Genomic DNA, 26,740 nt, shown 5'->3' with positions numbered 1-26,740 from the left:
ACTGGCAAGGATGACAAGAAACATCTCCAAAATCTCAAGAAAGTGTTAAAAAGATTAAAAGATTATGGTCTCAGCATGACACAACAGGTGTGAAGTTTTTAAACAAAGCAACACTTACTGTGGTCACACCATTGATGCTCAAGTATTCAGACAAGTGTGCTGAGAAAATTCAAACAGTGGTGGATGCCCCAAGGTCAAAGGACAAGTCACATTTGTGGTCCTTTCTAGGATTTGTCAATTACTACAACAGGTTCCTGCCAAACCTGGCTGCTGTGCTCCACCCCTTGAACTTACTACTACAGATAGGGAAGAAATGGCAATATGAAAACAGCATGAGGTGGCTTTCAAAAGGTAAAGGAAATGGTGATGTCAGACACTGCACTCACACATTATATTGCACATTATCCAGTGAAGCTGGCTTATGATGCCTCACTTTATGGTCTAGGTGCAGTTTTGTCTCATGTTATGAGTGATGGAAGTGAATGCCCCATAACCTTTCCATCACCTTGTCTTGCTGTTGCAACGAAAAATTACACACAGATTGACAGAGAGGCCTTGATTCTGGTTTGGAGTGTAAAATGTTTTAATCAATAATTGTATGGGAGAGAGTTTACCATTGTTACTGATCGTCAATTACCAGTGTCTATTTTCAATCCACAGAAGGGTTCCACTATGAACACCAGCACGTGTAGAGACGACTAATCATGGAAATGCTGATAGATTGTTCCGTTTTCTCTTGGAAATGGAAATAACTGAAAAATGTACAAAAGAGGCCACTCCTTTTGATGTATTCTCCCTAATACAAATCGAATGTCTCCCTATTACAGCATTGATGATCCAAAGGGAAACCAGAAAAGACCCAACACTGTCTCAGGTCTACATGGTCACCCAAAATGGCTGGAATGTGCAGCAGAAATTCCAGATCCCCTATTGCTACCTGTGTCGGGATGAACTTGCCCTTGACCAGAGTTGCCATGTAGAGACTGAGAGTTGTTGTACTATCCAAGCTAAGAACTAAAATGTTGAAGGAGCTTCATGTCAGTCATTTAGGTGAGGTCAAATTGAAAGAGTTGGATCGAAGCTTTGTCTGATAACCTGGGTGGATCAGCAAGTCGAGCAACTTGCCATGCAGCATTTGGGATGCCAAGCCATCCAGAAGAAAGGTGACCAGAGCTGTCAGAACCAGCAGCAACTCCTGTAACCACCACAGAAGAGGTTCACAGCCTCATGTATAAAAGTTGCAATGCGTTCTATACTGAGTTAGAGCTTTTGGCTAAGCAGGGAGAAATGCTGAGCATTTAATATTTCAGTAATATTTGAGTAACAGTGTAAATAAGTTGCTTGATTGATACTTCTTTGTTGTTTACGTAATTCATTATGGGTTATATGTATAAGTACATGAATGGCATCGCTAATTTGCGCACGCCTTGCTTAAAGTAAAAATGAAGTTAGACATGTTATTCCCAACTCTGTGTTTTTATTTAAATTAGTTTTGGAGCTACAAAACAGTACAGGATAGAACTTTATTCTCTAGAACGTAGAAGACTGAGGGAAGAGTTGATAGAGGTATAAAAAATGTATGAGGAGCATAGATAGGCTTTTCCCAATGAAGTTGGGTGAGACTACAACTGGAGGTCATGTATTAGGGTGAAAAGTGAAATGTTTAAGGGGAACATGAGGGGGAGCTTGTTGACTCAGTGGGTGGAGAGAGTGTGGAACGAGCTGCCAGTGCAAGTGGTGGGTACAGGGTCAATGTCAACATTTAAGAGAAATTTGGATAGGTACATGGATGGGAGGGGTGTGGAGGGTTATGGTTTGGATGCCGGTTGATAGGACTAGGATGATTAATGGTACAGCATGTACTAGATGGGCTAAAGGACCTGTTTCTGTATTCTTTGACTATGACTAAATCAGCCATGGTGGAATGTCGACAGGTGATTCAGCGGGCCAAATGGCCTAATTTTGCTCCCATGTCTTATGGGATGTGTGTGAACTTCTTCTGTTGAGGTGATGTAGAGATCTAGTCTGACCACACCTGAAGTATTGTGTACTGTTGTGGTCTCCTTACCTGAGAATGAGAAACTACAAAACTGAAATGGAGTTCTTAAGAGATGTAGAGTGGATGGAAGTGTAAACAAGGTAGCTGTGGGAATCTGAGAATTTGTAAAAAAAGGATTAAGCTTAAGTTTGATGCTCATTCATCCTTACCCATGAATTCAGCCAAATGAAAAAACATTCTTCTGGAGCAAAACACAATACCAACAGTCACACACAGCACATTGCACATATAGTTGTGATGGCAGAAAAATATATAGTCACAAAAAATAGCCCAAGTTCCTGTGTACATGCTACATAGCTTGATGGTGCATGGGATATCATCCCAGAGCCATGTTTTTGCAAGAGCAAGCAGTTCCTCACCACGTGCTAGTGCAGCTGCATATGAATGCAATCCAGCTTGTCTTCCACCAAGCAGACACTGACAGGAGAGCCTGTCTGCAGGGGCCAGCTCCCAACTCAGCCCAGAATTCCAGCAGGCCTGCTGTCCCACATCGCTTTTGGTGCCTCCTCCCCAGGCTGGCTGCAACAGGTGACGTCATGTTATGAAGGCCTGGACCATTCAACAACTGAGGCCACACCGCCCCCCCCCCCACTGTCAGTCTCACCAATGAACCACTGGACTGGACTTGCAATATTCTACATTACCAAAGTCCAACAGCGTATTGGGGGTCACAAGAGAAATGTTCAAGACAATCCCTTGCACTGTTTGTTGGACTGTACATCTGCACAGTAGCAGGTGACATTGTGGTACACAACGTCTAGCTCCATTGCCATCCAGCAACTTGCTCGTGGGGTAGACCTGCAGTCCTTGATGTTCTTAATATCCAGCAGTGTTTTGTGATCATAAGAAGTCCATAAAGGATGAACAATTACACAATTGGTTGAACCCAGAGAGGCCACTGCGACTGAGCACACTGCCATCTTAGCTGAAGAGTAATCTTTCCAGTGATGATGCATGGACAGAATCAAGTCCTGACCAGTTCTGAGGTTGCAAAACCATGAATTACTGAACATCCTGACGGAGGGTCTCGGCCCGAAACGTCGACAGCGCTTCTCCTTATAGATGCTGCCTGGCCTGCTGTGTTCCACCAGCATTTTGTGTGTTGTTGTTTGAATTTCCAGCATCTGCAGATTTCCTCGTGTTTGCTCTTAAAATTACTGAACATTACTACGCAGATTCAATACCACCGGAATCAGATGGCTCTTATTGAAAAAGGGTTTCAGTACATCTTGCTCAAATCATACAGAACCCTGGTGAGCAAATCTGGTCTCTCTGCTTGCCAGCTGTGCAGCACCACCCCCGTTAATTTGACTTGATGCAAATGATGTACTTCACTGCATGTTTTGATGTACATGTGAGATGTGTACATGTTTTGTTTCCGGGGCACGTAGGGGCGACTCGAGAAGCAGCAGAACTCTCAATTGATACAATTAAATATTCTCATTTCAGCCTGATACAGCTAAAAAGCACAACTGCTTCCAAGGTCAGTACAGTCAACGAAGATGTCTTAATGCATTTAAATGAACTATTGCTGCTTAAAACTGATGGAAACAATACTGATTGTGGTCGGCAGTGTCCTCGTGGAATTCCACGGAGGAAACATGGCTGTAGATCGGGATTACAAGTGCCTTTAAGGAAATGGGGTTATAAACTCCCTATACCGACTATCTTGCTGGTAAACATGCAGTCTCTGGTGAATAAAATTGATGATCACAGAACTGGGGTGCTGAACCAGAGGGACATTAGGACCGTGTGTGTCCTTTGTTTCACGGAATCCTGGTTAACCCTTTGGTACCAGATGCAGCGATTCAGATTGACAGTCTACTATACACCCTCAGGATTCATCTATAGAATCTCTCAAAAGCAGAGGTGGAGGAGTATGCACAACTCTTCTTGGTGCACAAATATAACAGTGCTGTCCCAATTTGCTCACCAGACCAGGAATATCTAGCAGTTAAGTGCCATCGTTTTTACCTACCACGGGAGATTTCCCGGATCATTTTGGTAGCAGTTTACATTCCACCTCAGGCCAATGTCAAGCAGGCTTTAGATAATCTGAACAATACAATCAACATGCACGAATCAGTGTACCCTAATGCCTTCACCATCGTTCTGGGAGATTTTAACCAGGCCAGTCTGAAAAACATCACTAAGCAATTACCATCAACAGATCACTTGCAATACCAGAGGAAACAACACACTGGACCATTGTTACACCACCATCAGGAATGCCCACCGTGCTATTCCACACCCTCACTTCGGGAAGTCTGATCACCCAGCTGTACTTCTATTTCCAGAGTACTTCTATTTCTATAGGCAGAGACTGAAGACTGCAGCACCAGTAGTGAGGGCCAAGAAGGTATGGACAAGGGAAGCACAGAAGTGCACACAGGACTGCTTTGAATCGGTGGACTAGACTGTATTCAGGGATTCATCTTTGAACCTGGATGAGTATGCTGCGATTGTTACCAACTTCATTAAAACCTGTGTGGATGAGTGTGTGTCTACAAAGACTTATTATACATTCCCAAACCAAAAGCCGTGGATGAACCAGGAGGTACATTGTACCAGAAAACCAGGTATCATTTATGGATGGCTACTTCAAGGGTGAAGAGACAATTTCGAATGAGGTTGGAGGTGACATTGGATGTGTGGCAACCCTGGCAGGGTTTGCAAGACATCACTTCCTACAAAGCGAAACCCAATAGCATGAATGGCAGTAATGCTTCACTACCAGATGAACTCAACGCCTTCTATGCCCGCTTTGAAAAGGAGAATATAACTACAGCTGTGAAGATCCCTGCTGCACTTGATGGCCCTGTGATCTCTGTGTCAGAGGCCGATGTTAGGCTGTCTTTAAAGAGAGTGAACCCTCACAAGGCGGAAGGACCCGATGGAGTACCTGGTAAGGCTCTGAAAACCTGTGCCAACCAACTAGCGGGAGTATTCAAGGACATTTTCAACTTCTCACTGCTATAGGTGGAAGTTCAAACTTGCTTCAAAAAGGCAACAATTATACCAGTGCCTAAGAAGAATAATGTGAGTTGCCTTAATGACTATTGCCCAGTAGCACTCACATCTACAGTGATGAAATACTTTGAGAGGTTGGTCATGACTAGATTGAACATCTGCCTCAGCAAGGACCTGGACCCATTGCAATTTCCTATTGCCACAATAGGTCAACGGCAAATGCAATCTCAATGGCTCTCCACACGGCTTTAGGCCACCTGGACAACACAAACACCTATTTCAGGATGCTGTTCGTCAACTATAGCTCAGCATTTAACACCATCATTCCCACAATCCTGATCGAGAAGTTGAAGACTTCTGCAATTGGGTCTTCGACTTCCTAACTGGAAGACCACAGTCTGTGTGGATTGGTGATAACATAGCCCCCTCGCTGATGATCAACACTGGTGCACCTCAGGAGTGGGTGCTTAGACCACTGCTCTACTCTCTCTATACACATGACTATGTGGCTAGGCATAGCTCAATTACCATCTATAAATTTGCTGACGATACGACCATTGTTGGTAGAATCTCAGGTGGTGACGAGAGGTGTACAGTAGTGAGATATGCCAACTAGTGGAGTGGTGTTGAAGCAACAACCTGGCACTCAACGTCAGTAAGACGAAAGAGATGATTGTGGACTTCAGGAAGGGTAAGACGAAGGAACACATACCAATCCTCATGGAGGGATAGAAGTAGAGAGAGTGAGCAGTTTCAAGTTCCTGGGAGTCAAGATCTCTGAGGACCTAACCTGGTCCCAAAATATCAATGGAGTTATAAAGAAGGCAAGACAGCAGCTATACTTTATTATGAGTTTGAAGAGATTTGGTATGTCAACAAATGCACTCAAAAACTTCTATAGATGAACCATGGAGAGCATTCTGACAGGCTGATCTAGTCAGCTCCATCTTGGGTACTAGCCTACAAAGTACTCAGGACATCTTCAAGGAGCAGTGTCTCAAAAAGGCAGCCTCCATTATTATGGGCATGCCCTTTTCTTACTGTTACCATCAGGTAGGAGGTACAGAAGCTTAAAGGCACACACTCAGCGATTCAGGAAAAGCTTCTTCCCCTCTGCCATCATTGAACCCTTGGACATTACCTCACTTTTTAAATATATATTATTTCTGTTTTTTTGCACGATTTTATTCTATTCAGTATACGTATACTGTAAATCTACTTATTTATTTGTTTTTTTTCTATATTATGTACTATTGCATTGAACTGCTGCTGCTAAGTTAACAAATTTCATGGTGATAATAAACCTGATTCTGATTCTGAAATACAGCTAATCTTTAAAAATCTATTCTTTAGAAATCTTCAATAGACAATAGACAATAGACAGTAGGTGCAGGAGTAGGCCATTCGGCCCTTCAAGCCAGCACCACCATTCACTATGATCATGGCTGATCATACATAATCAGTACCCCATTCCTGCTCTCTCCCCATATCCCTTGACCCCGCTATCTATAAGAGCTCTATCTAACTCTCTCTTGAATGCATCCAGAGACTTGGCCTCCACTGCCTTCTGGGGCAGAGCATTCCACATATCCACCACTCTCTGGGTGAAAAAGTTTTTTCTGCATCTCTGTTCTAAATGGCCTACCCCTTATTCTTAAACTGTGGCCTCTAGTTCTGGACTCACCCATCAGCGGGAACATGCTTCCTGCCTCCAGTGTGTCCAATCCCTTAATAATCTTATATGTTTCAATCAGATCCCCTCTCATCCTTCTAAATTCCAGTGTATACAAGCCCAGTCGCTCCAATCTTTCAACATATGACAGTCCCGCCATTCTGGGAATTAACCTTGTGAACCTACACTGCACTCCGTCAATAGCAAGAATGTCCTTCCTCAAATTTGGAGACCAAAACTGCACACAATACTCCAGGTGGGGGTCTCACCAGGGCCCTGTACAGCTGCAGAAGGACCTCTTTACTCCTATACTCAATTCCTCTTGTTATAAAAGCCAGCATGCCATTAGCTTTCTTCACTGCCTGCTGTACCTGCATGCTTGCTTTCATTGACTGATGTACAAGAACATCTAGATCTCGTTGTACTTCCCCTTTTCCTAACTTGACTCCATTTAGATAGTAATCTGCCTTCCTGTTCTTGCCACCAAAGTGGATAACCTCACATTTATCCACATTAAACTGCATCTGCCATACATTTGCCCACTCATCCAACCTGTCCAAGTCACCCTGCATTCTCATAACATCCTCCTGACATTTCACACTGCCACCCAGCTTTGTGTCATCAGCAAATTTGCTAATGTTACTTTTAATCCCTTCATCTAAATCATTAATGTATATTGTAAACAGCAGTGGTCCCAGCACCGAACCTTGTGGTACCCCACTGGTCACAGCCTGCCATTCCAAAAGGGACCCGTTAATCACTACTCTTTGTTTCCTGTCAGCCAGCCAATTTTCAATCCATGTCAGTACTCTGCCCCCAATACCATGTGCCCTAATTTTGCCCACTAATCTCCTATGTGGAACTTTATCAAAAACTTTCTGGAAGTCCAGGTACACTACATCCACTGGCTCTCCCTTGTCTTCATACCTTTTTCAGTCATGGTTGGGGCGCAAGTAGACTTGAGAATAGCCAGTATTGTTCATTTGTTTCAGAAGTGCAACAGGGACAAACCAGGAAACGCTAACCCTATCATCAAGGGTTGGGGGTCTATGGTAGCATAGCTCCTGTGTTGGAGTTCTGAGTTCTGTCCCGGCATCCTCTGTAAGGAGTCTTTATACATCCGCCCCGTGGAAGCATGGGTTTTCTCCGAGCCCTCCAGTTTCCTTCCACAGTCCAAAGACATATTAGTTAGTAGGTTAATTGGTCATTGTAAATTGTCCCATGTTTAGGTTAGAGTTAAATTGGGATTGCCGAGGTTTGCTGGGCAGTGCAGCTTGTTGGACCGGAAGGGCCTATTCCTGGAAGGGTACTGTATCTCTAAATAAATAAAAAATTTAAAAAATCATTGAAGTTATTGGAGAAGGTACTTTGGACCAGATCTATTCACGTTTGGAAAAGCACAGACACATTAAGGGTGGTCAGTGTGGCTTTGAGTTGGGGATGTCCTGTCTCATAAAAATGACTGAGCTTTCTGAGACGTCAAGATAACAGAAAGAATTAAGGTTAGCTTTATTTGTCACGTGCATTGAAACATACAGTGAAATGTGTCATTTGCATCAAATCTAATCTGCGAGGATTGTGTGGCCACAGATGTGATTCCAAACTGTTGTGTTGCCTCCTTGTTGTCAGAATCAGGGAAAACACAGAACAGGCGCAATGCATTCCAATGGGGAGGGTACCAAGGTATTGGTACTAATGACCAGGGTAAAATGACAGATGAGGTCCCACATCTTGAATTTAAGGAGCTGTGTCACAAATTAAAAAGTGGGACGGCTACATTTGTTACCTCTGGATTATTTCTGGTGCCACATGTTTGAGAATGTAGGAATAGGACAGATCTGATAAACATTGTGTGTTGATGCTGGTTGTGTTCTGTGTTGTCCTGCTGAACCTTGGGGGCATGCTACATTGGTGCCAGAATGTGCAGCAATACTTGTGGGTTACCCCCAGTACATCCTCAGGTGTGTTGTTGTTAATGCAAATGAAGCATTTCACTGCATGTTTCCATGTACACTTGATAAGTAAATCTGAATCTCCATTGCAAGCTAAAGAGATGGCTCAGAGAGGAGAGGTCTTTAGTCTTCTGGATTACAATTGGGCTGGATCAAGAATGGATATCATATTGCTAATGTCAGCCTTTTGCCTACCTCCTATGCATCCTAAGAGTTCAATGGCACTACCTGGGAAACTCTCCTTAATGAACTGGCATCATTCAGCCCTTAACCAAGTCTTAGAGCACTACAGCTCAGAAACAGGCTCATCAGTCCATCTAGTTCATGCCAAGCTATTTGCTGCCTAAAATTGTTGATCTGCATCTGGATTAGAATCCCACCCCCATAGCCCTCTCGGATCACAACCATTCATCCCCCTCCTGGATCACAACCCATCATTGTACTGATGTAAACTTCTCTTAAATGTTGCAATTGACCCGCACCCACCACTTCCACTGGCAGCTCGTTCCACACTCGCACCACCCTCTGAGTGAAGAAGTTCCCCCTCAGGTTCCCCTTAGTTATCAGGTTGTTTTTACTTTGTACACAGCAAGCAACACAAGGAACAATCAGTTTTTTTTGTTACAAGTGATGCTAAAGCTCTGTGCTATGCTTTGGGATGCCCTGGGGTCGTGAAGAGCCGGATAGAAACATAGAAAATGCTGGAAATACTCAGCGAGTCAGGCAGCACCTGGCAAAAGACAAACAGAGCTGATGTTTCTGTTCTGGACCACTATCCATTGCCCCACACTGGTACCTCTGATGCTGATTGAGGGAGAGATGGCCGTGCCTGATCTGGGAGAAAAACAAGTAACAGAAGGTGTTGGGTGAGTGGAATGTGCTGCCAAGCTGGTGGTAGAGGCTGACACATTAGGGACATTTAAGAAACTCTAGAGAGGCCATGGGTGATATAAAAATTGAGGGTTATGTTGGAGGGAAGGGTTAGATTGATCTTAGGGTGGGTTAAGAGGTTGGCACAACATTGTGAGCCAAAGGGCCTATATTGTACTGCACTGTTCTATGTTCTACAGGTTATGCTGAGGTGACACAGTTTTGAACATTGAATTAAAAATCTGAAATTGTCTTGCAGAAGCATGGAGAAGGGGTGATCTGAATGGCAGCTGTGGGCAATGCTGAGCAAGTTGTGACGTCAGTCTGTGCCTGGATGATATGTATTCGAACAGGCACTATAGAAGGTTCAGCATCGTCTCTCCCAGAAGCAGCAGTACAAAGGTTGATCGATGACATTTCACAGGATTGGAGGAAGATATTCGCACCTCCAAAACCAGCAGCCTCTGTGACACGATGGAAGGTACATCTTTGTAGCACACACAAAAAGCTTGAGGAAGGCAGCATCTATAAAGAGCTGACATTTCAGGCCAAGACCCTTCATCAGAACCTGTAAATCTTTACCTCTTCCATCTATTGCCTCCTTCCTTCTCACTTCACCCCCCTCCCCCTACCTTTTTCCCTCACCTGGTCTTGTGGTCCTCTCCCTTCCCTTACTTTCTTACTCTGGCTTCTGTCCCTTCCAGGTTCAGGGACAGTTATTACCCCTCAACCATCAGGCTCTTGAACCAGTGGGGATAACTTCACTCACTCCATCACTAATTTGTTCCCACAACCAATGGACTCACTTTCAAGGATTCTTCATCTCATGTTCTCGATATTTACTGTTTATTTATTTACTATTATTTTTTATTTTGTTTTCTTTCTGTATTTGCACAGTTTGTTGTCTTTTGCACACTGGTTGTTTGTCTGTCCTGCTTTGTGTAGTCTTTCATTGATTCTATTGTATTTCTTTGTACTTTCTGTGAATACCTACAACAATGAATCTTAGGGTTGTATATGGTGTGTATAACATATATGTACTTTGATAATAAACTTACTTTGAACTTTGAAGTACCTGCCTTTCCAGTCCTGATGGAGGGTTTCGACCAAAAACATTGATTGTTTGTTAATTCCTCTCAGCAGATTTTGCCCAGGGTTCCTTCAGCATTTTGTGTGTGTTGCTCTGGATTTCCAGCATCTGCAGAACCTCTTGTGTTATCACCTAATGTAAAATTAGTTTCAGTAATGGTGATCCTCAAACCCATGTTTCAGCTACTGTGCTACAAAGCTACTTACCCTATCTATTACAATGCCACAACAATGTGGTAGAGTTTACATGTGTTCAGAAAAGAGCCTAGCTAACCCACAGCTGCACCAGACCACTTTGATCTTCACCACACATGGCTGTGGCATCGAGGTTGCCCACTAACCCCCCTCACAGAGTTAGAGATGGGCAACAAATGCTTCTCTGGCCAGTGATCTGTACAAACCCATGAAATATTGTCCATACTTCACATGCAGTGCAAATCCAGTGACCCAGGGTGAAGAGCAGAGATGTGAATTAACAATGATGAGAAAGAGAGAATATGTACACAAAGGCTTACCACATCCTTAGGCTGTACAGACCGCTTCAAGCAGTTGCTTTTCTGATGTGCAGTCACTGTTGTCAAGGCAAGTTGCATGGGAGCTCACTTGCACACTGCAAGGTGCAGTCAGCGGTAAAGGATTGGGGATAGTGAATGTGGAAATCTGGCTAAGATTAATAGAGCATTACAGCACAGAAACAGGCCCTTTGGGCCATCTAGCCTGTGCCAACTGTTATTGTGCCTAGTCCCATTGACCTGCAACTGGACCATAGCCCTGCATCCCCTCCCATCTATGTACTTACCAAACTTCTCTGAAATGTTGAAATCAGACCCTCATCCACCACTTCTGTTGGCAGTTCGTTCCACATTCTCACCGCCCTCAGAATGAAGAAGCTCCCCCTCAGATTCTCCTTAAACATTTTACCTTTCAACCTTAACCCATGACCTATAGTTCTAGTCTCACCCAACCTCTGTGTAAAAAGCTCATAATTTTGAATAGCTCTATCAAATCTCCCCTCAATGTCCTACACTCCAGGGAATAAAAGTCCTAACCTCTTCAACCTTTCTCTGGGTCCTCAAGTCCCAGTAACATCCTTGTAAGATTTCTCTCTGCTCTTTCAATATTATTGATATCTTCCTTGTAGATAGTTGACCTGAACTGCACATAATATTCCACATAATAGGCCTCACCAACGTCTAATACAACTTCAACGTAACATTCCAACTTCAGTTTGGAGATAATGGGAAAACTTGCCCCTGCTTTTACAATAATGTTATAGAATCCATCTGAACCAATGGGAGAGGCCCTCTGTTGGTTGGCGCGAACCATCAACCGTGGACGTTGCACCCCAGCCGTCTACATGATACACAAGTCAGGGCAGTCCAATATCGAGAGCAAGCTGTTACCCATGCAGCAGGCTCCCCTCTCCTCACAGCTGATGAACCCAAAGGAACAGCAGAGACACATACAATTTGGAAACAGCAGTGTTGCAGGAGTTGCCAGTCAGTGTTGAACTCAACATGGGACTCCAGCTCCAGATGTTTCCTCAGGGTTTACTCCTGAAGCCTTCCCCATGAGTGGATATAGCCCCAGGGTAGCGGAGGTTTGAGATCAGAGTTTTCCTTCTCTTAGTTGAACTGCTAGTCATGGCTGACGAGCCCTGCCCAGGGCACCCGGTTTTAAGGCAAATGAACCTATGTAAAGCAGCAGTTAAGGAACCCATCAGAATTTTAAACCACACAGGAGCTTTGTGGAGCTGAAATGAGGGAAAGTCACAACAGAGTTATTCATGACCACATCTATAGAATTCAGAGTATCAAACATGGAACAGTATAGCACTGGACAGGACATTTGTTGTGCCGAACTTGATGCCAATTTATGTTAAATATTCTCCTCCTGCGTATCATCTATATCCCTCCATTCCCTTCATATTCATTGTCTATCTTTTCAAATCCACTGGGCTACCTGCTTCCATTACTACCCGAATAAACCATTCTAGGCACCTATCATAGAACCAAAGCACCACAGAACATTACAGAACATTACAGCACAGAAAACAGGCCTTTTGGCACTTCATGACTGTGCCGAACCATTTTTCTGCCTAGTCCCACTGACCTGCACCTGGCCCATATCCCTCCATACACCTCTCAAACATGTACCTGTCCAAGTTTTTCTTAAATGTTAAAAGTGAGCCCGCATTTACCACTTTATCTGGCAGCTCATTCCACACTCCCACCACTCTGTGTGTGAAGAAGCCCCCCCTAATGTTCCCTTTCAACTATTCCCCCTTCACCCTTAACCCATGGCCTCTGTTTTGTTTTCTCCCCTAGCCTCAGTGGAAAAAGCCTGCTTGCATTCACTCTATCTATACCCATCATAATTTTATATATCTCTATCAAGTCTCCCCTCATTCTTCTACGCTCCAGGGAATAAAGTCCTAACCTATTCAACCTTTCTCTGTAACTCAGTTTCTCAAGTCCCGGCAACATCCTTGTAAACGTTCTCTGCACTCTTTCAACCTTATTGATATCCTCCCTGTAATTTGGTGACCAAAACTGCACACAATACTCCAAATTCGGCCTCACCAATGCCTTATACACCCTCACCATAACATTCCAACTCTAATACTCAATACTTTGATTTATAAAAGCCAATGTACCAAAATCTTTATGACTGTTATCTACCTGTGACACCATTTTTAGGGAATTTTGTATCTGTATTCCCAGGTCCCTCTATTCTACTGCACTCCTCAGTGCCCGAGCATTTACCTTGTATGTTCTACCTTGGTTTGTCCTTTCAAAGTGCAATACCTCACATTTGTCTGTATTAAACTCCATCTGCCATTCGTCAGCCCATTTTTCCAGCTGGTCCAATCCCTCTGCAAGCTTTGAAAACCTTCCTCACTGTCCACTACATCTCCAATCTTCGTATCATCAGCAAATTTGCTGATCCAATTTACCACATTATCATCCAGATCATTGATATAGATGACAAATAACAATGGACCCAGCACTGATCCCTGTGGCACACCACTAGTCACAGGCCTCCACTCAGAGAAGCAATTCTCCACTATCACTCTCTGACTTCTTCCATTGAGCCAATGTCTAATCCAATTTACTACCTCACCATGTATACCTAGCGACTGAATCTTCCGAACTAACCTCCCATGCGGGACCTTGTCAAAGGCCTTACTGAAGACCAAGTAGACAACATCCATTGCCTTCCCTTCATCCACTTACCTGGTAACCTCCTTGAAAAACTCTAATAGATTTGTTAAACATGACCTACCGTACACAAAGCCATGTTGACTCTCCCTAATAAGTCCCTGTCTATCCAAAGACTTGTAGATCCTATCTCTTAGTACTCCTTCCAGTAATTTACCTACTATTGACGTCAAACTTGCTGGCCTGTAATTTCCTGGATGACTTTTAAAGCCTTTTTTAAACAACGGAACAACATGAGCTATCCTCCAATCCTCCGGCACCTCACCCATAGATACCGATATTTTAAATATATCTGCCACGTAGCCTGCAATTTCAACACTCGTCTCCTTCAAGGTCCGAGGGACTACCCTGTCAGGTCTGGGGATTTATCTACTCTGATTTGCCTCAAGATAACAAGCACCTCCTCCTCTTCAATCTGTATAGGTTCCATGACCCCACTACTTGTTTGCATTATTTCCATTGACTCCATGCCAGTTTCCTTAGTAAATATAGACACAAAAAACCCATTTAAGATCTCCCCCATTTCTTTTGGTTCCATGCATAGCCAACCACTCTGATCTTCAAGAGGACGAATTTTATCCCTTTCTATCCTTTTGCTCTTAATATACCTGTAGAAGCTCTTTGGATTATCCTTCTCCTTGACTGCCAAAGCTACTTCATGTCTTCTTTTAGCCCTCCTGACTTCTTTCTGAAGTATTCTTTTGCACTTTTTATACTCCTCAAGCACCTTATTTGCTCCCTGTTGCCTATACATGCCATACATCTCTCTCTTCTTCTTTATCAGAGTTCCAATATCCCTTGAGAACCAAGGTTCTTTATTCTTATTCACTTTGCCTTTAATCCTGACAGGAACATATAAACTCTGCACTCTCAAAATGTCTTCTTTGAAGGCCTCCCACTTACCATCACATCCTTGCCAGAGAACAACCTGTCCCAAACCACGCTTTTTAGATCCTTTCTCATTTCTTCAAATTTGGCCTTTTTCCAGTTTAGAACCTCAACCCAAGGACCAGATCTATCTTTATCCATGATCAAGTTGAAATTAATGGTGTTATGATTACTGGAACCAAAGTGTTCCCCTACACACTCTTCCGTCACCTGCCCTAACTCATTTCCTAATAGGAGATTTAATATTGCATCCTCTCTAGTCGGTATTTCTATATATTGATTTATAAAACTTTCCTAACACATTTTACAAACTCTAACCTGTCTAGACCTTTAACAGTATGGGAGTCCCAATCAATATGTGGAAAATTAAAATCCCCTACTATCACAACTTTATGTTTCCTGCAGTTGGCTGCTATCTCTCTGCAGATTTGCTCCTCCAATTCTCGCTGACTATTGGGTGGTCTATAATACACCCCCATTAATGTGGTCATACCTTTCCTGTTTCTCAGCTCCACCCATATGGCCTCGGTAGACAAGCCCTCTAATGTGTCCTGCCTGAGTACTTGTAACATTTTCCCTGACTAGCAATGCCACCCCCACCCCACCCACCCTTCATTCCTCTGCCTCTATCACGTCTGAAACATTGGAACTCTAGAACATTAAACTGCCAGTCCTGCCCCTCCTGTAGCCAAGTTTCACTATTGGCTATAACGTGATAATTCCATGTGTCAATCCATGCCCTCAGCTCATCAGCCTTCCCAACAATACTCTCGCATTAAAATAGATACACCTCAGAAAGTTACTACCACCACACACAACCTTTCGGTTTGTGACTTTGCATGAACCTTTAACATCATTTATTTTCACCCCCGCTCCACTATCTGCTCTGGCACTCTGGTTCCCATCCCCCTGCAAATCTAGTTTAACCCCCCCCCCCCACCCCCCACATAGCACTAACAAACCTCCCTGCAAGGATATTGATCCCCTTGTAGTTCAGGTGTAACCCATCTCTCTTGTACAGGTCCCACCTGCTCCAGATCCTGAAATCTGAAACCCTGCCCCCTACACCAGTTCCTCAGCCACGTGTTCATCCGCTGGAGCATCCTATTCTTACCCTCGCTGGTACGTGGCATAGGTAACAATCCTGAGATTACGACTCTCGAGGTCCTGCTTTTTAACTTCCTACCAAGCTCTCTGTACTCACTCTTCAGGACCTCCTCACCCTTTCTTCCTACGTCATTTGTACCGATGTGTACCATGACATCTGGCTGATCACCCTCCCACTTCAGAATGCTGATTACGCAATCAGAGACATCCCTGACCCTGGCATCTGGGAGTCAACAAACCATCTGGGAGTCTCTGTCATGACCACAGAACCTCCTGTCTGTACCTCTATGGAGTCCTCTATCACTACTGCTCTCCTCTTCTTCCACCCTCCCCTCTGCACTGTAGAACCAGACTCAGTGCCAGAGATCCAGCTGCCTGCAGCTTGTCTCAGGTAAATCATCCCCCTCAACAGTATCCAAATCGGTATACTTATTGTTGAGGGGAATGGCCACAGGGGAACCCTGCTCTGCCTGCCCTTTCCCCTTCCCTCGCCTGAACGTAACCCAATTACCTGTGCCCTGCTCCTTTGGTGTAGCTACCTCCCTGAAGCTACTATCTATAAACTCCTCATTCTCCCGAATGATCCGGAGGTCATCCAGCTCCTGCTCCAGTTCCCTAATGCGGTTTATTAAGAGCTGCAGCTGGATGCATTTCTTGCAGGTGTCGTGGTCAGGGACACCAGAGGTTTGCCGGACTTCCCACATCCTGCAAAAGGAGCATTCCAACATCCTGCCTAGCATTCTCTCTACTCCAAACAAACAAAACAAAACTTACCGGAACCTACCCTTGCCCCTGCCTGTTCACGCTGAAGCCTGTTGAGCCAAAGCTGTCCCACTCTGCTCCTTCTCACTCCGCTACCCGCTGTATATGGTGGTCTTTTTTTTAAACCTTTGGCGCTCTACATCACGCGCTTGCGCAGTCCAGCCTCTTTTCCCTGAGCAGTGTAAAAAAAAGACTTCTCTCCGAGATGCCTTTACTCCTTCACTCTCAGCCTCTTGCTTTGATTTATCATGCTCTTAATAAAAAGCCTACCCCCTTACATTGTCTTTAAACTACACCCCGCGACCTTAAAAGCATGTACTCTCAAAACAGACAAACAAGCTGGATGAACTCAGCAGGTTGGGCAACATCCGTTGAAATGAGTAGTCAACGTTTCGGGCCGAGACCCTTTGTCAGGACTCTCAATGGATGCTGCCCAACCTGCTGAGTTCATCCAGCTTGTTTGTATGTGTTGATTTGACCATAGCATCTGCAGTATACTTTTTGTTTACTAAAGCATGTACTGTAATGTTTGATGTTGGGGAAAACGGCCTGACTGTGTAAAATATAAACAGAGATTCTGCAGATGCTGGAGAATAATAACTCACACAAAATGCTGGAGGAACTCAGCAGGTCAGGCAGCATCTATGGAAATGAGTAAACAGTCAACATTTCAGGCTGAGACCTGATAAGTAGCCTTGGCCTGAAATATCGACTCGTTATTCCTCATTTAGAAGAATGAGAGGGGGATCTCAACAAAACCCATGCAATATTGAAAGGCCCAGATAGAGTGGATGTGGAGAGGATATTTCCTTTCAATAGACAATGGACAATAGGTGCAGGAGTAGGCCATTTGGCCCTTTGAGCCAGCACCACCATTCACTGTGATCATGGCTGATCATCCACAATCAATACCCCATGCCTGCCTTCTCCCCATATCCCTTGACTCTGCTATCTTTAAGAGCTCTATCTAACTCTTTCTTGAAAGGATCCAGAGAATTAGCCTCCACTGCCTTCTGAGGCAGAGCATTCCACAGATCCACAACTCTCTGGGTGAAAAAGTTTTTCCTCAACTCCGTTCTAAATGGCCTACCCTTATTCTTAAACTGTGGCCTCTGGTTCTGGACTTACCCAACATCAGGAACATGTTTCCTGCCTCTAGCGTGTCCAATCCCTTAATAATCTTATATGTTTCAATCAGATCCCCTCTCATCCTTCTAAATTTCCAGTGTATAAAATCCCAGTTGCTCCAATCTTTCAACATATGACAGTCCTGCCATCTCAGGAATTAACCTCATCAACCTACGCTGCACTCCGTCAATAGCAAGAATGTCCTTCCTCAAATTTAGAAACCAAAACTGCACACAATACTCCAGGTGTGGTCTCACCAGGGCCCCGTACAACTGCAGAAGGACCTCTTTGCTCCTATATTCAACTACCCTTGTTATGAAGGCCAACATGCCATTAGCTTTCTTCACTGCCTGCTGTACCTGCATGCTTACTTTAAGTTACTGATGAACAAGGACACCTAGATCTCGTTGTACTTCCCCTTTTCCTAACTTGACACCATTCAGATAGTAATCTGCCTTCCTGTTCTTGCCACCAGTGGATAAGCTCACATTTATCCACATTCCCAACCTGTCCAAGTCACCGTGCATTCTCATAACATCCTCCTCACATAGAAACATAGAAAATAGAGAATGTGAGAGAGGATAGCGAGAGGAAGAATAAAGGACAGGTGGGGACTACACGGTTCCGGAATATTAAGTGTGTGGTAGAGAAAGGTGAGGCGGAACAAATGATAAGGAGGACACATGTACAGAGGGATGGTCTGACAGAACATGAAGTTAACTGTGTTGAAAGAATAAGTAAATTTAGGAAGGACAACAAAATTCTAGGGGCGTATAGCCCGATGGGAGTTTGGGGAGCTGGGTTAAGCACAATAGGCAGCGATTCAAACAGAGAGAGGAGAAATGGGCTAAAAATTCTATATCTGAATGCACGAAGTGTCAGAAATAAGGCGGGTGAGCTTGAAGCTCAGGTGCGAATGGGTAACTATGATGTTGTTGGGATAACGGAGACATGGCTGCAGGGAGATCAGACCTGGGAAATGAATGTACAAGGGTATACGTGCTATCGTAGGGACAGAAATGTGGGCAGAGGGGGTGGGGTGGCCCTGTTGGTGAGGAATGAGATTCAGTCTTTTGCAAGGGGGGACATAGGGTCAGGAGAAGTAGAGTCTGTGTGGATAGAACTGAGGAACAGTAAGGGCAAAAGGACCCAAATGGGTGTTGTCTATAAGCCACCAAACAGTAGCATGGATATTGGGTGCAAGTTGAATAGGGAGTTAACATTGGCATGTAGCAAAGGTAATGTCGCAGTAGTTATGGGGGATTTCAACATGCAGGTGAACTGGGAGAATCAGGTTGGTGCTGGACCACAGGATAGGGAGTTTGTAGAGTGCCTACGGGATGCATTCTTGGAACAGCTTGTACGAGAGCTGACCAGGGACAAGACTATTCTGGATTTAGTGTTATGTAATGAACAGGATTTGATAAGCGATCTTGCAGTAAAGGAGCCATTAGGAGGTAGTGATCATAATATGATAAGTTTTTATCTGCAATTTGAGAAGGATAAGGGCAGCTCGGAGGTGTCAGTGTTGCAGTTGAACAGGGGAAACTATGGAGCCATGAGGGAGGAGCTGGCCAAAGTTGACTGGACGGATATCCTAGCAGAAAAGACAGTGGAACAGCAATGGCAGGTATTCTTGGGAATATTGTACAAGGTGCAAAATCAGTTCATCCCCCGGAGAAGGAAGGATTCAAAGGGGGGAAAGGGGCCACAGTGGTTGACAAAGGAAGTCAGAGATTGCATAGCATTTAAAAAAAGGAAGTATGACAGAGCTAAGGTGAGTGGGAGGACAGATGATTGGGAAGTTTTTAAGGAACAACAGAACTTAACTAAAAAGGCAATACGGGGAGAAAAAATGAGGTACGAACGCAAGCTAGCCAGGAATATAAAGGAAGATAGCAAAAGCTTCTTTAGGTATGTGAAGAGAAAGAAGATAGTTAAGAACACTATTGGGCCCTTGAAGAATGAATTGGGTGAAATTGTTATGGGAAACAGAGAAATGGCAAAAGAATTTAATGAGTACTTTAGATCTGTTTTCATTAAGGAAGACACAAGCAATCTCCCAGATGTATGGATGGGCCAAGGACATAGGGTAACAGAGGAAATGAAACAGATTGACATTAGGAAGGAAACGGTGATGAGTAGACTAATGGGACTGAAGGCTGACAAATCCCCAGGTCCAGATGGTCTGCATCCTAGGGTACTAAAGGAGGTGGCCCTGGAAATTGCAGATGCATTGGTAATCATTTTCCAATGTTCCTTAGATTCAGGATCAGTTCCTGAGGATTGGAGGATGGCTAATGTTATCCCACTTTTTAAGAGAGGAGGGAGGGAGAAAACAGAGAACTATCGACCTGTCAGCCTGACATCAGTGGTGGTGAAGATGCTAGAGTCCATTATTAAGGATGAAATAGTGGCATATCTAGATAGCAGTGATAGGATTGGGCCGAGCCAGCATGGATTTACCAAGGGTAAATCATGTTTGACTAATCTGTTGGAGTTTTTCGAGGATGTAACCAGGAAGTTAGACAAGGGAGATCCAGTGGATGTAGTGTACCTCGATTTTCAGAAGGCATTTGATAAGGTCCCACATAGGAGATTGGTGGGTAAAATCAGAGCTCAGGGCATCGGGGGGAAGACATTGACATGGATAGAAAACTGGTTGGCAGATAGAAAGCAAAGGGTAGCGGTGAACGGGTGTTTCTCAGAATGGCAGGTGGTGACTAGTGGGGTGCCACAGGGCTCGGTATTGGGACCACAGCTGTTTACAATTTATGTCAACGATTTAGATGAAGGCATTGAGAATAACATCAGCAAATTTGCTGATGATACTAAGCTGGGTGGCAGTGTGACATGTGATGAGGATGTTAGGAGAATTCAGGGTGACTTGGATAGGCTGAGTGAGTGGGCAGATACTTGGCAGATGACGTTTAATGTGAATAAGTGTGAGGTTATCCACTTTGGGAGTAAGAACATGAAGGCAGATTTTTATCTGAATGGTGTAGAGTTAGGTAAGGGAGAAATACAAAGAGATCTAGGAGTCCTTGTTCATCAGTCACTGAAGGCGAATGAGCAAGTGCAGCAGGCAGTGAAGAAGGCTAATGGAATGTTGGCCTTTATTACAAAGGGAATTAAGTACAAGAGCAAGGAAATACTCTTGCATTTGTACAGAGCCCTGGTGAGACCACACCTGGAGTATTGTGTACAGTTTTGGTCTCTAGGGTTAAGGAAGGACATCCTGGCTGTAGAGGAAATGCAGCGTAGATTCACGAGGTTAATTCCTGGGATGTCTGGACTGTCTTATGCAGAGAGGTTAGAGAGACTGGGCTTGTACACGCTGGAATTAAGGAGATTGAGAGGGGATCTGATTGAAACATATAAGATTATTAAGGGATTAGACAAGATAGAGGCAGGAAATATGTTCCAGATGCTGGGAGAGTCCAGTACCAGAGGGCATGGTTTGAGAATAAGGGGTAGGTCATTTAGGACAGAGTTAAGGAAAAACTTCTTCTCCCAGAGAGTTGTGGGGGTCTGGAATGCACTGCCTCAGAAGGTAGTGGAGGCCAATTCTCTGGATGCTTTCAAGAAGGAGCTAGATAGGTATCTTATGGATAGGGGAATCAAGGGATATGGGGACAAGGCAGGAACCGGTATTGATAGTAGATGATCAGCCATGATCTCAGAATGGTGGTGCAGGCTCAAAGGGCCAAATGGTCTACTTCTGCACCTATTGTCTATTGTCTAAAATAGGTGCAGGAGTAGGCAATTCAGCCCTTTGAGCCTGCACCGCCACTCAGTATGATCATGGCTGATCATCCGACTCAGAACCCTGTACCTGCTTTCTCTCCATACCCCCTGATCCCTTTAGCCACAAGGACCATATCTAACTTTCTCTTAAATATAGCCAATGAACCGGCCTCAACTGTTTCCTGTGGCAGAGAATTCCACAGATTCACCACTCTCTGTGTGAAGTTTTTCCTCATCTCGGTCCTAAAAGGCTTCCCCTTTATCCTTAAACTGTGACCCCTCGTTCTGGACTTCCCCAACATCGGAAACAATCTTCCTGCATCTAGCCTGTCCAATCCCTTTAGAATTTTATACGTTTCAATAAGATCCCCCCTCAATCTTCTAAATTCCAGTGAGTATAAGCCTAGTCGATCCAGTCTTTCTTCATATGAAAATCCTGCCATCCCAGGAATCAATCTGGTGAACCTTCTTTGTACTCCCTCTATGGCAAGAATGTCTTTCCTCAGATTAGGGGACCAAAACTGCACACAATACTCTAGGTGCGGTCTCACCAAGGCCTTGTACAACTGCAGTAGAACCTCCCTGCTCCTGTACTCGAATCCTTTTGCTATGAATGCCAACATACCATTTGCCTTTTTCACCGCCTATGTACCTGCATGCCCACTTTCAATGACTGGTGTACAAATGACACCCAGGTCTTGTTGCACCTCCCCTTTTCCTAATCGGCTACCGTTCAGATAAATAATCTTTTTTCCTGTTCTTGCAACCAAGGTGGATAACCTCACATTTATCCACATTAAATTGCATCTGCCATGAATTTGCCCACTCACCTAACCTATCTAAGTCACCCTGCATCCTCTTAGCATCCTCCTCACAGCTAACACCGCCGCCCAGCTTCATGTCATCCGCAAACTTGGAGATGCCGCATTTAATTCCCTCGTCTAAATCATTAATATATATTGTAAACAACTGGGGTCCCAGCACTGAGCCTTGCGGTACCCCACTAGTCACTGCCTGCCATTCTGAAAAGGTCCCGTTTACTCCCACTCTTTGCTTCCTGTCTGCCAACCAATTCTCTATCCATATCAATACCATACCCCCAATACTATGTGCTCTAATTTTGCCCACTAATCTCCTATGTGGGACCTTATCAAAGGCTTTCTGAAAGTCCAGGTACCCTACATCCACTGGCTCTCCCTTGTCTATTTTCATAGCTACATCCTCAACAAATTCCAGAAGATTAGTCAAGCATGATTTCCCCTTTGTAAATCCGTGCTGACTCGAACCGATCCTGTTACTGCTATCCAAATGTGCCACTATTTCATCTTTTATAATTGACTCCAGCATCTTCCCCACCACTGATGTCAGGCTAACTGGTCTATAATTCCCTGTTTTCTCTCTCCCTCCTTTCTTAAAAAGTGGGATAACTTTAGCTATCCTCCAATCTACAGGAACTGATCCTGAATCTATAAAACATTGGAAAATGATTACCAATGCATCCACGATTTCTAGAGCCACCTCCTTAAGTACCCTGGGATGCAGACCATCAGGCCCTGGGGATTTATTATCCTTCAGTCCCATCAGTCTACCCATCACCATTTTCTGCCTAATGTAAATTTCCTTCAGTTCCTCCATTACCCTAGGTTCTCTGGCCACTATTACATCTGGGAGATTGTTTGTCTCTTCCCTAGTGAAGACAGATCCAAAGTACCTGTCAACTCGTCTGCCATTTCCTTGTTCCCCATAATAAATTCACCCGTTTCTGTCTTCAAGGGCCCAACTTTTGTCTTAACTAATCTTTTCTTCTTCACATACCTAAAGAAGCTTTTACTATCCTCCTTTATATTCTTGGCCAGCTTACTTCCATGCTTCATCTTTTCTCCCCATATTGCCTTTTTAGTTATCTTCTGTTGCTCTTTAAATTTCCCAATCCTCTGGCTTCCTGCTCATCTTTGCTATGTTATACTTCTCTTTTATTTTTATACTGTCCGTGACTTCCCTTGTCAGCCATGGTCACCCTTACTCCCCTTAGAATCTTTCTTCCTTTTTGGAATGAACTGATCCTGCACCTTCTGTATTATTCCCAGAAATACCTGCCATTGTTGTTCCACTGTCATCCCTGCTAGGGTATCTTTCCAGTCAACTTTGGCCAGCTCCTCCCTCATGGCTTCATAGTCCCCTTTGTTCAACTGTAATACTGACACTTCTGATTTTCCCTTCTCCCTCTCAGATTGTAGATTAAAACTTGTCATATTATGGTCACTATCTCCTAATAGCTCCTTTACCTCGAGTTCCCTTATCAAATCCGGTTCATTACACAACACTAAATCCAGAATTGCCTTCTCCCTGGTAAGCTCCGGTACAAGTTGCTCTAAGAATCCATCTCGGAGGCACTCCACAAACTCCCTTTCTTGGGGTCCAGTACCAGCCTGATTTTCCCAGTCTACCTGCATGTTGAAATCGCCATAACAACCGTAGCATTACCTTTGCGACATGCTAATTTTAACTCTTGATTCAACTTGCACCCTATATCCACGCTACTGTTTGGGGGCCTGTAGTTAACTTTCATGGAGGAGCCTCAGACCAAGAGGTCACAGCCTCAGAACAGAAGGATGAGCTTTTAGAACAGAGATAATGGGGAATTCCTTTAGCCAGAGTGTGGTGAATCTGTGCAATTCATTGCCAGAGACGGCTGTGGAGGCCAAGTTATTGGTTATATTTAAAGTGGAGGTTGACAGGTTTTTGATTAGTCAGGATATCAAAGGTTACAGGGAGAAGGCAGGAGAATGGAATTGGGAGGGAAAATAAATCAGCCATGATGGTGGAGCAAATTCAATGGGCTGAATGGCCCAATTCTGCTCCTATGCCTTATGGTCTTATCAAATTAATGCAGCTAAGTGGGTGTGAGGTGGCATAGACACAATGGGTTAAGTAGCCTGTTTCCGTGCTGTAAACTCTATGACTAGAGGATGTGGCTGTGGTTGTAGAGGAAGAATTGAAGTGAAATCAATAAAAGGCTGATGTCAGGTAACACTTCCTGTGAAAAACACAGAACATAGAACAGTACAGCACAGTAAGGCCCTTCAGCCCATGATGTTAAGCCAACCTTTTAATCTACTCCAAGATCAATCTAACCCCAGGATTTCCAACCTGTGGTCCTTGGATGTGCCTTTCTCAAGTGCAAGGAATAGTTTTTGAGAGGAGAGAGGGATTCCCACTGAAGCATTAGTTGGAATGAACATTGACACAAACTGAGAGCCAGAGTAGTCTGCAATTAGTCCTCTGAGCTTTGAGGGCACAGAACTGAGGTGTCCTGATCTCCACTTCTTGTTCACACACAATAAAAGCAGATTAAATATTGTGCGTGTCACATAACTGACTTTCATCCCTGGGGTTTGTTGTTGACAGACTTTAAGGTGAAATTCCTTCTATCATAGCCAAATAAGTCCTAGTTCATGAAATGCCTTTAATAGACTCAGTACCAGCTTTGGCTGTTTGACATGTTCCTTCCTCTCCAATCTCCTCTAGACTTCCCATACTCCAAGATCTCTAAGCTGCTCTTGCTCTGACCGCTGGCTCTGCTCTGAGTTAACTGCTACACCACTGGCAGATGTACTGGGCTCTCTGCTCTAGAAAACCCCCAGCCCTTCCCACCTTGCTCACTCTCTCATCACCTCTTTATCATTCCTTCATCGTTCAGTCCAGATGCAAAACATCAACTGTCCATTTACCTCTACAGACAGGCAGGTAGAAAGAAAAATAGAGGGCTATTGGGGAGGGAAGGGTTTGATTGAACAGAGTAGGTTAAGAGGTCGGCACAACATTGTGGGCCAGATGACCTGTATAGAACAAAACATTGTTGTACTGTTCTATGTTCAGTTGCTTCCATATCTGCTCAATTCCTCCAGCGTTCTGTCTTTTGCTCCAAATTCCATCAGGTAGGAGGTACAGAAGCCTGAAGGCACACACTCAGCGATTCAGGAACAGCTTCTTCCCCTCTGCCATCTAATTCCTAAATGGACATTGAATCTTTGGACACTTTTTTTTAATATACAGTATTTCTGTTTTTGCACATTTTTAAAACCTATTCAATATATGTAATTGATTTACTTATTTCTTATTATTTTATTTGTTTTTTTTTCTCTGCTAGATTATGCATTGCATTGAACTGCTGCTGCTAAGCTAACAAATGTCACATCACATGCCAGTGATAATAAACCTGATTCTGATTCTGAACTTCAGAATCTGGTGTCTGTTTTTTCAAACTTTTACCAGCTGCCTGTGGTGAACTACATATACCTGTCTGGACACGCCCCCCCCTGCTGACTGCTCCTGTGGCTCCTCCCACTGACTGTGGCTCCTCCCACAGACCCCGGTATAAAGGCGATTGGGGCCTGAGCCCCGGCCTCAGTCTCCAGGATGTAGTGTGGTGGTCACTTGCTGCTTGTTCTTTCTTCCAGCCAATAAAAGCCGATATCTCGCCTCACGTCTCCGAGAGTTATTGATGGTGCATCACTGCCCCAACATCTTCATGTGGCTTGATCCCACAGTTTGTATGAAACACACCTCTGAATGGCCTTGGGGTGTTTTTCCATAGTAACAGCAATACAAATAGTTATAGTTAACAATGTTGAACTTTATTTGGAGGGTGGAACTTGCATTTGGATTTTCAGTCCCTCTTGTGACTTGTGTGCATCCTAGGTATTTGGATCAACAGATATCGGAAGTACCTGGTTAAATCCATAAATGGGCCCTTTCTGGAATCGATAATCCGCTACATGAAGAGGCAGGACCTGATGAGCACTGAGGAAGTCAATCAAATTCAGGAACTGACAGGCCCAACAGACAAAACGAAGGCTGTGATCGATGTCCTTGCTGGGAAAGGAAATGCAGCATCCGAGTCTTTGCAGACTTTTATAGAGACCACTAACTCCCAGCTCTACCTTTTAGTTACAGTCTACGGTAAGCTGTTTTTACAAGACCACAACATATAGAAGCAGAATTAGGCCATTTGGCCCATCGAGGGTTTTGCACTGTTCAATCATGGCTGATCCTTATTTTTCCTGCTCCTCAGCCCCACTCCCCAGTCTTCTCCCCATAACCTTTGATGCTGTGGCCAATCAAGAGCCCAAAACTGTTCACAACACTCAAGATGAGGCCTCACCAGTGCCTTATAAAGCTTCAGCATCACATCCTCGCTCTTATATTCTAGACCTCTTAAAATGAATGTTAACATGGCATTTGCCTTCCTCACCACTTATTCAACTTACTAGTT

The 26,740-nt window shown here is 44.1% G+C and overlaps 1 protein-coding gene across 3 annotated transcripts in view; it reads left to right on the top strand.

The window, feature by feature from the left end:
* The window catches only part of nlrc3 (NLR family, CARD domain containing 3), a 103,000-nt gene that overhangs the window by 13,777 nt on the left and 62,483 nt on the right, over window positions 1-26,740 (top strand). Inside the window, exons 2-3 of one of the 3 annotated variants that reach the window (XM_073060024.1) lie at window positions 9,786-10,004; window positions 26,167-26,427. In XM_073060024.1, coding sequence (XP_072916125.1) covers window positions 9,998-10,004; window positions 26,167-26,427 — 268 coding nt within the window. In that variant the 5' untranslated portion in view covers window positions 9,786-9,997. Of the gene's footprint in view, window positions 1-9,782; window positions 10,005-26,166; window positions 26,428-26,740 lie in introns of all 3 variants that reach the window. The other 2 variants (XM_073060023.1, XM_073060025.1) reach the window with 2 other exon arrangements.

This window comes from Hemitrygon akajei, chromosome 11, assembly GCF_048418815.1.
Source record: "Hemitrygon akajei chromosome 11, sHemAka1.3, whole genome shotgun sequence".
In the NCBI taxonomy this organism is placed as follows: domain Eukaryota; kingdom Metazoa; phylum Chordata; class Chondrichthyes; order Myliobatiformes; family Dasyatidae; genus Hemitrygon; species Hemitrygon akajei.
This window is presented reverse-complemented; position numbering and strand designations above follow the sequence as displayed.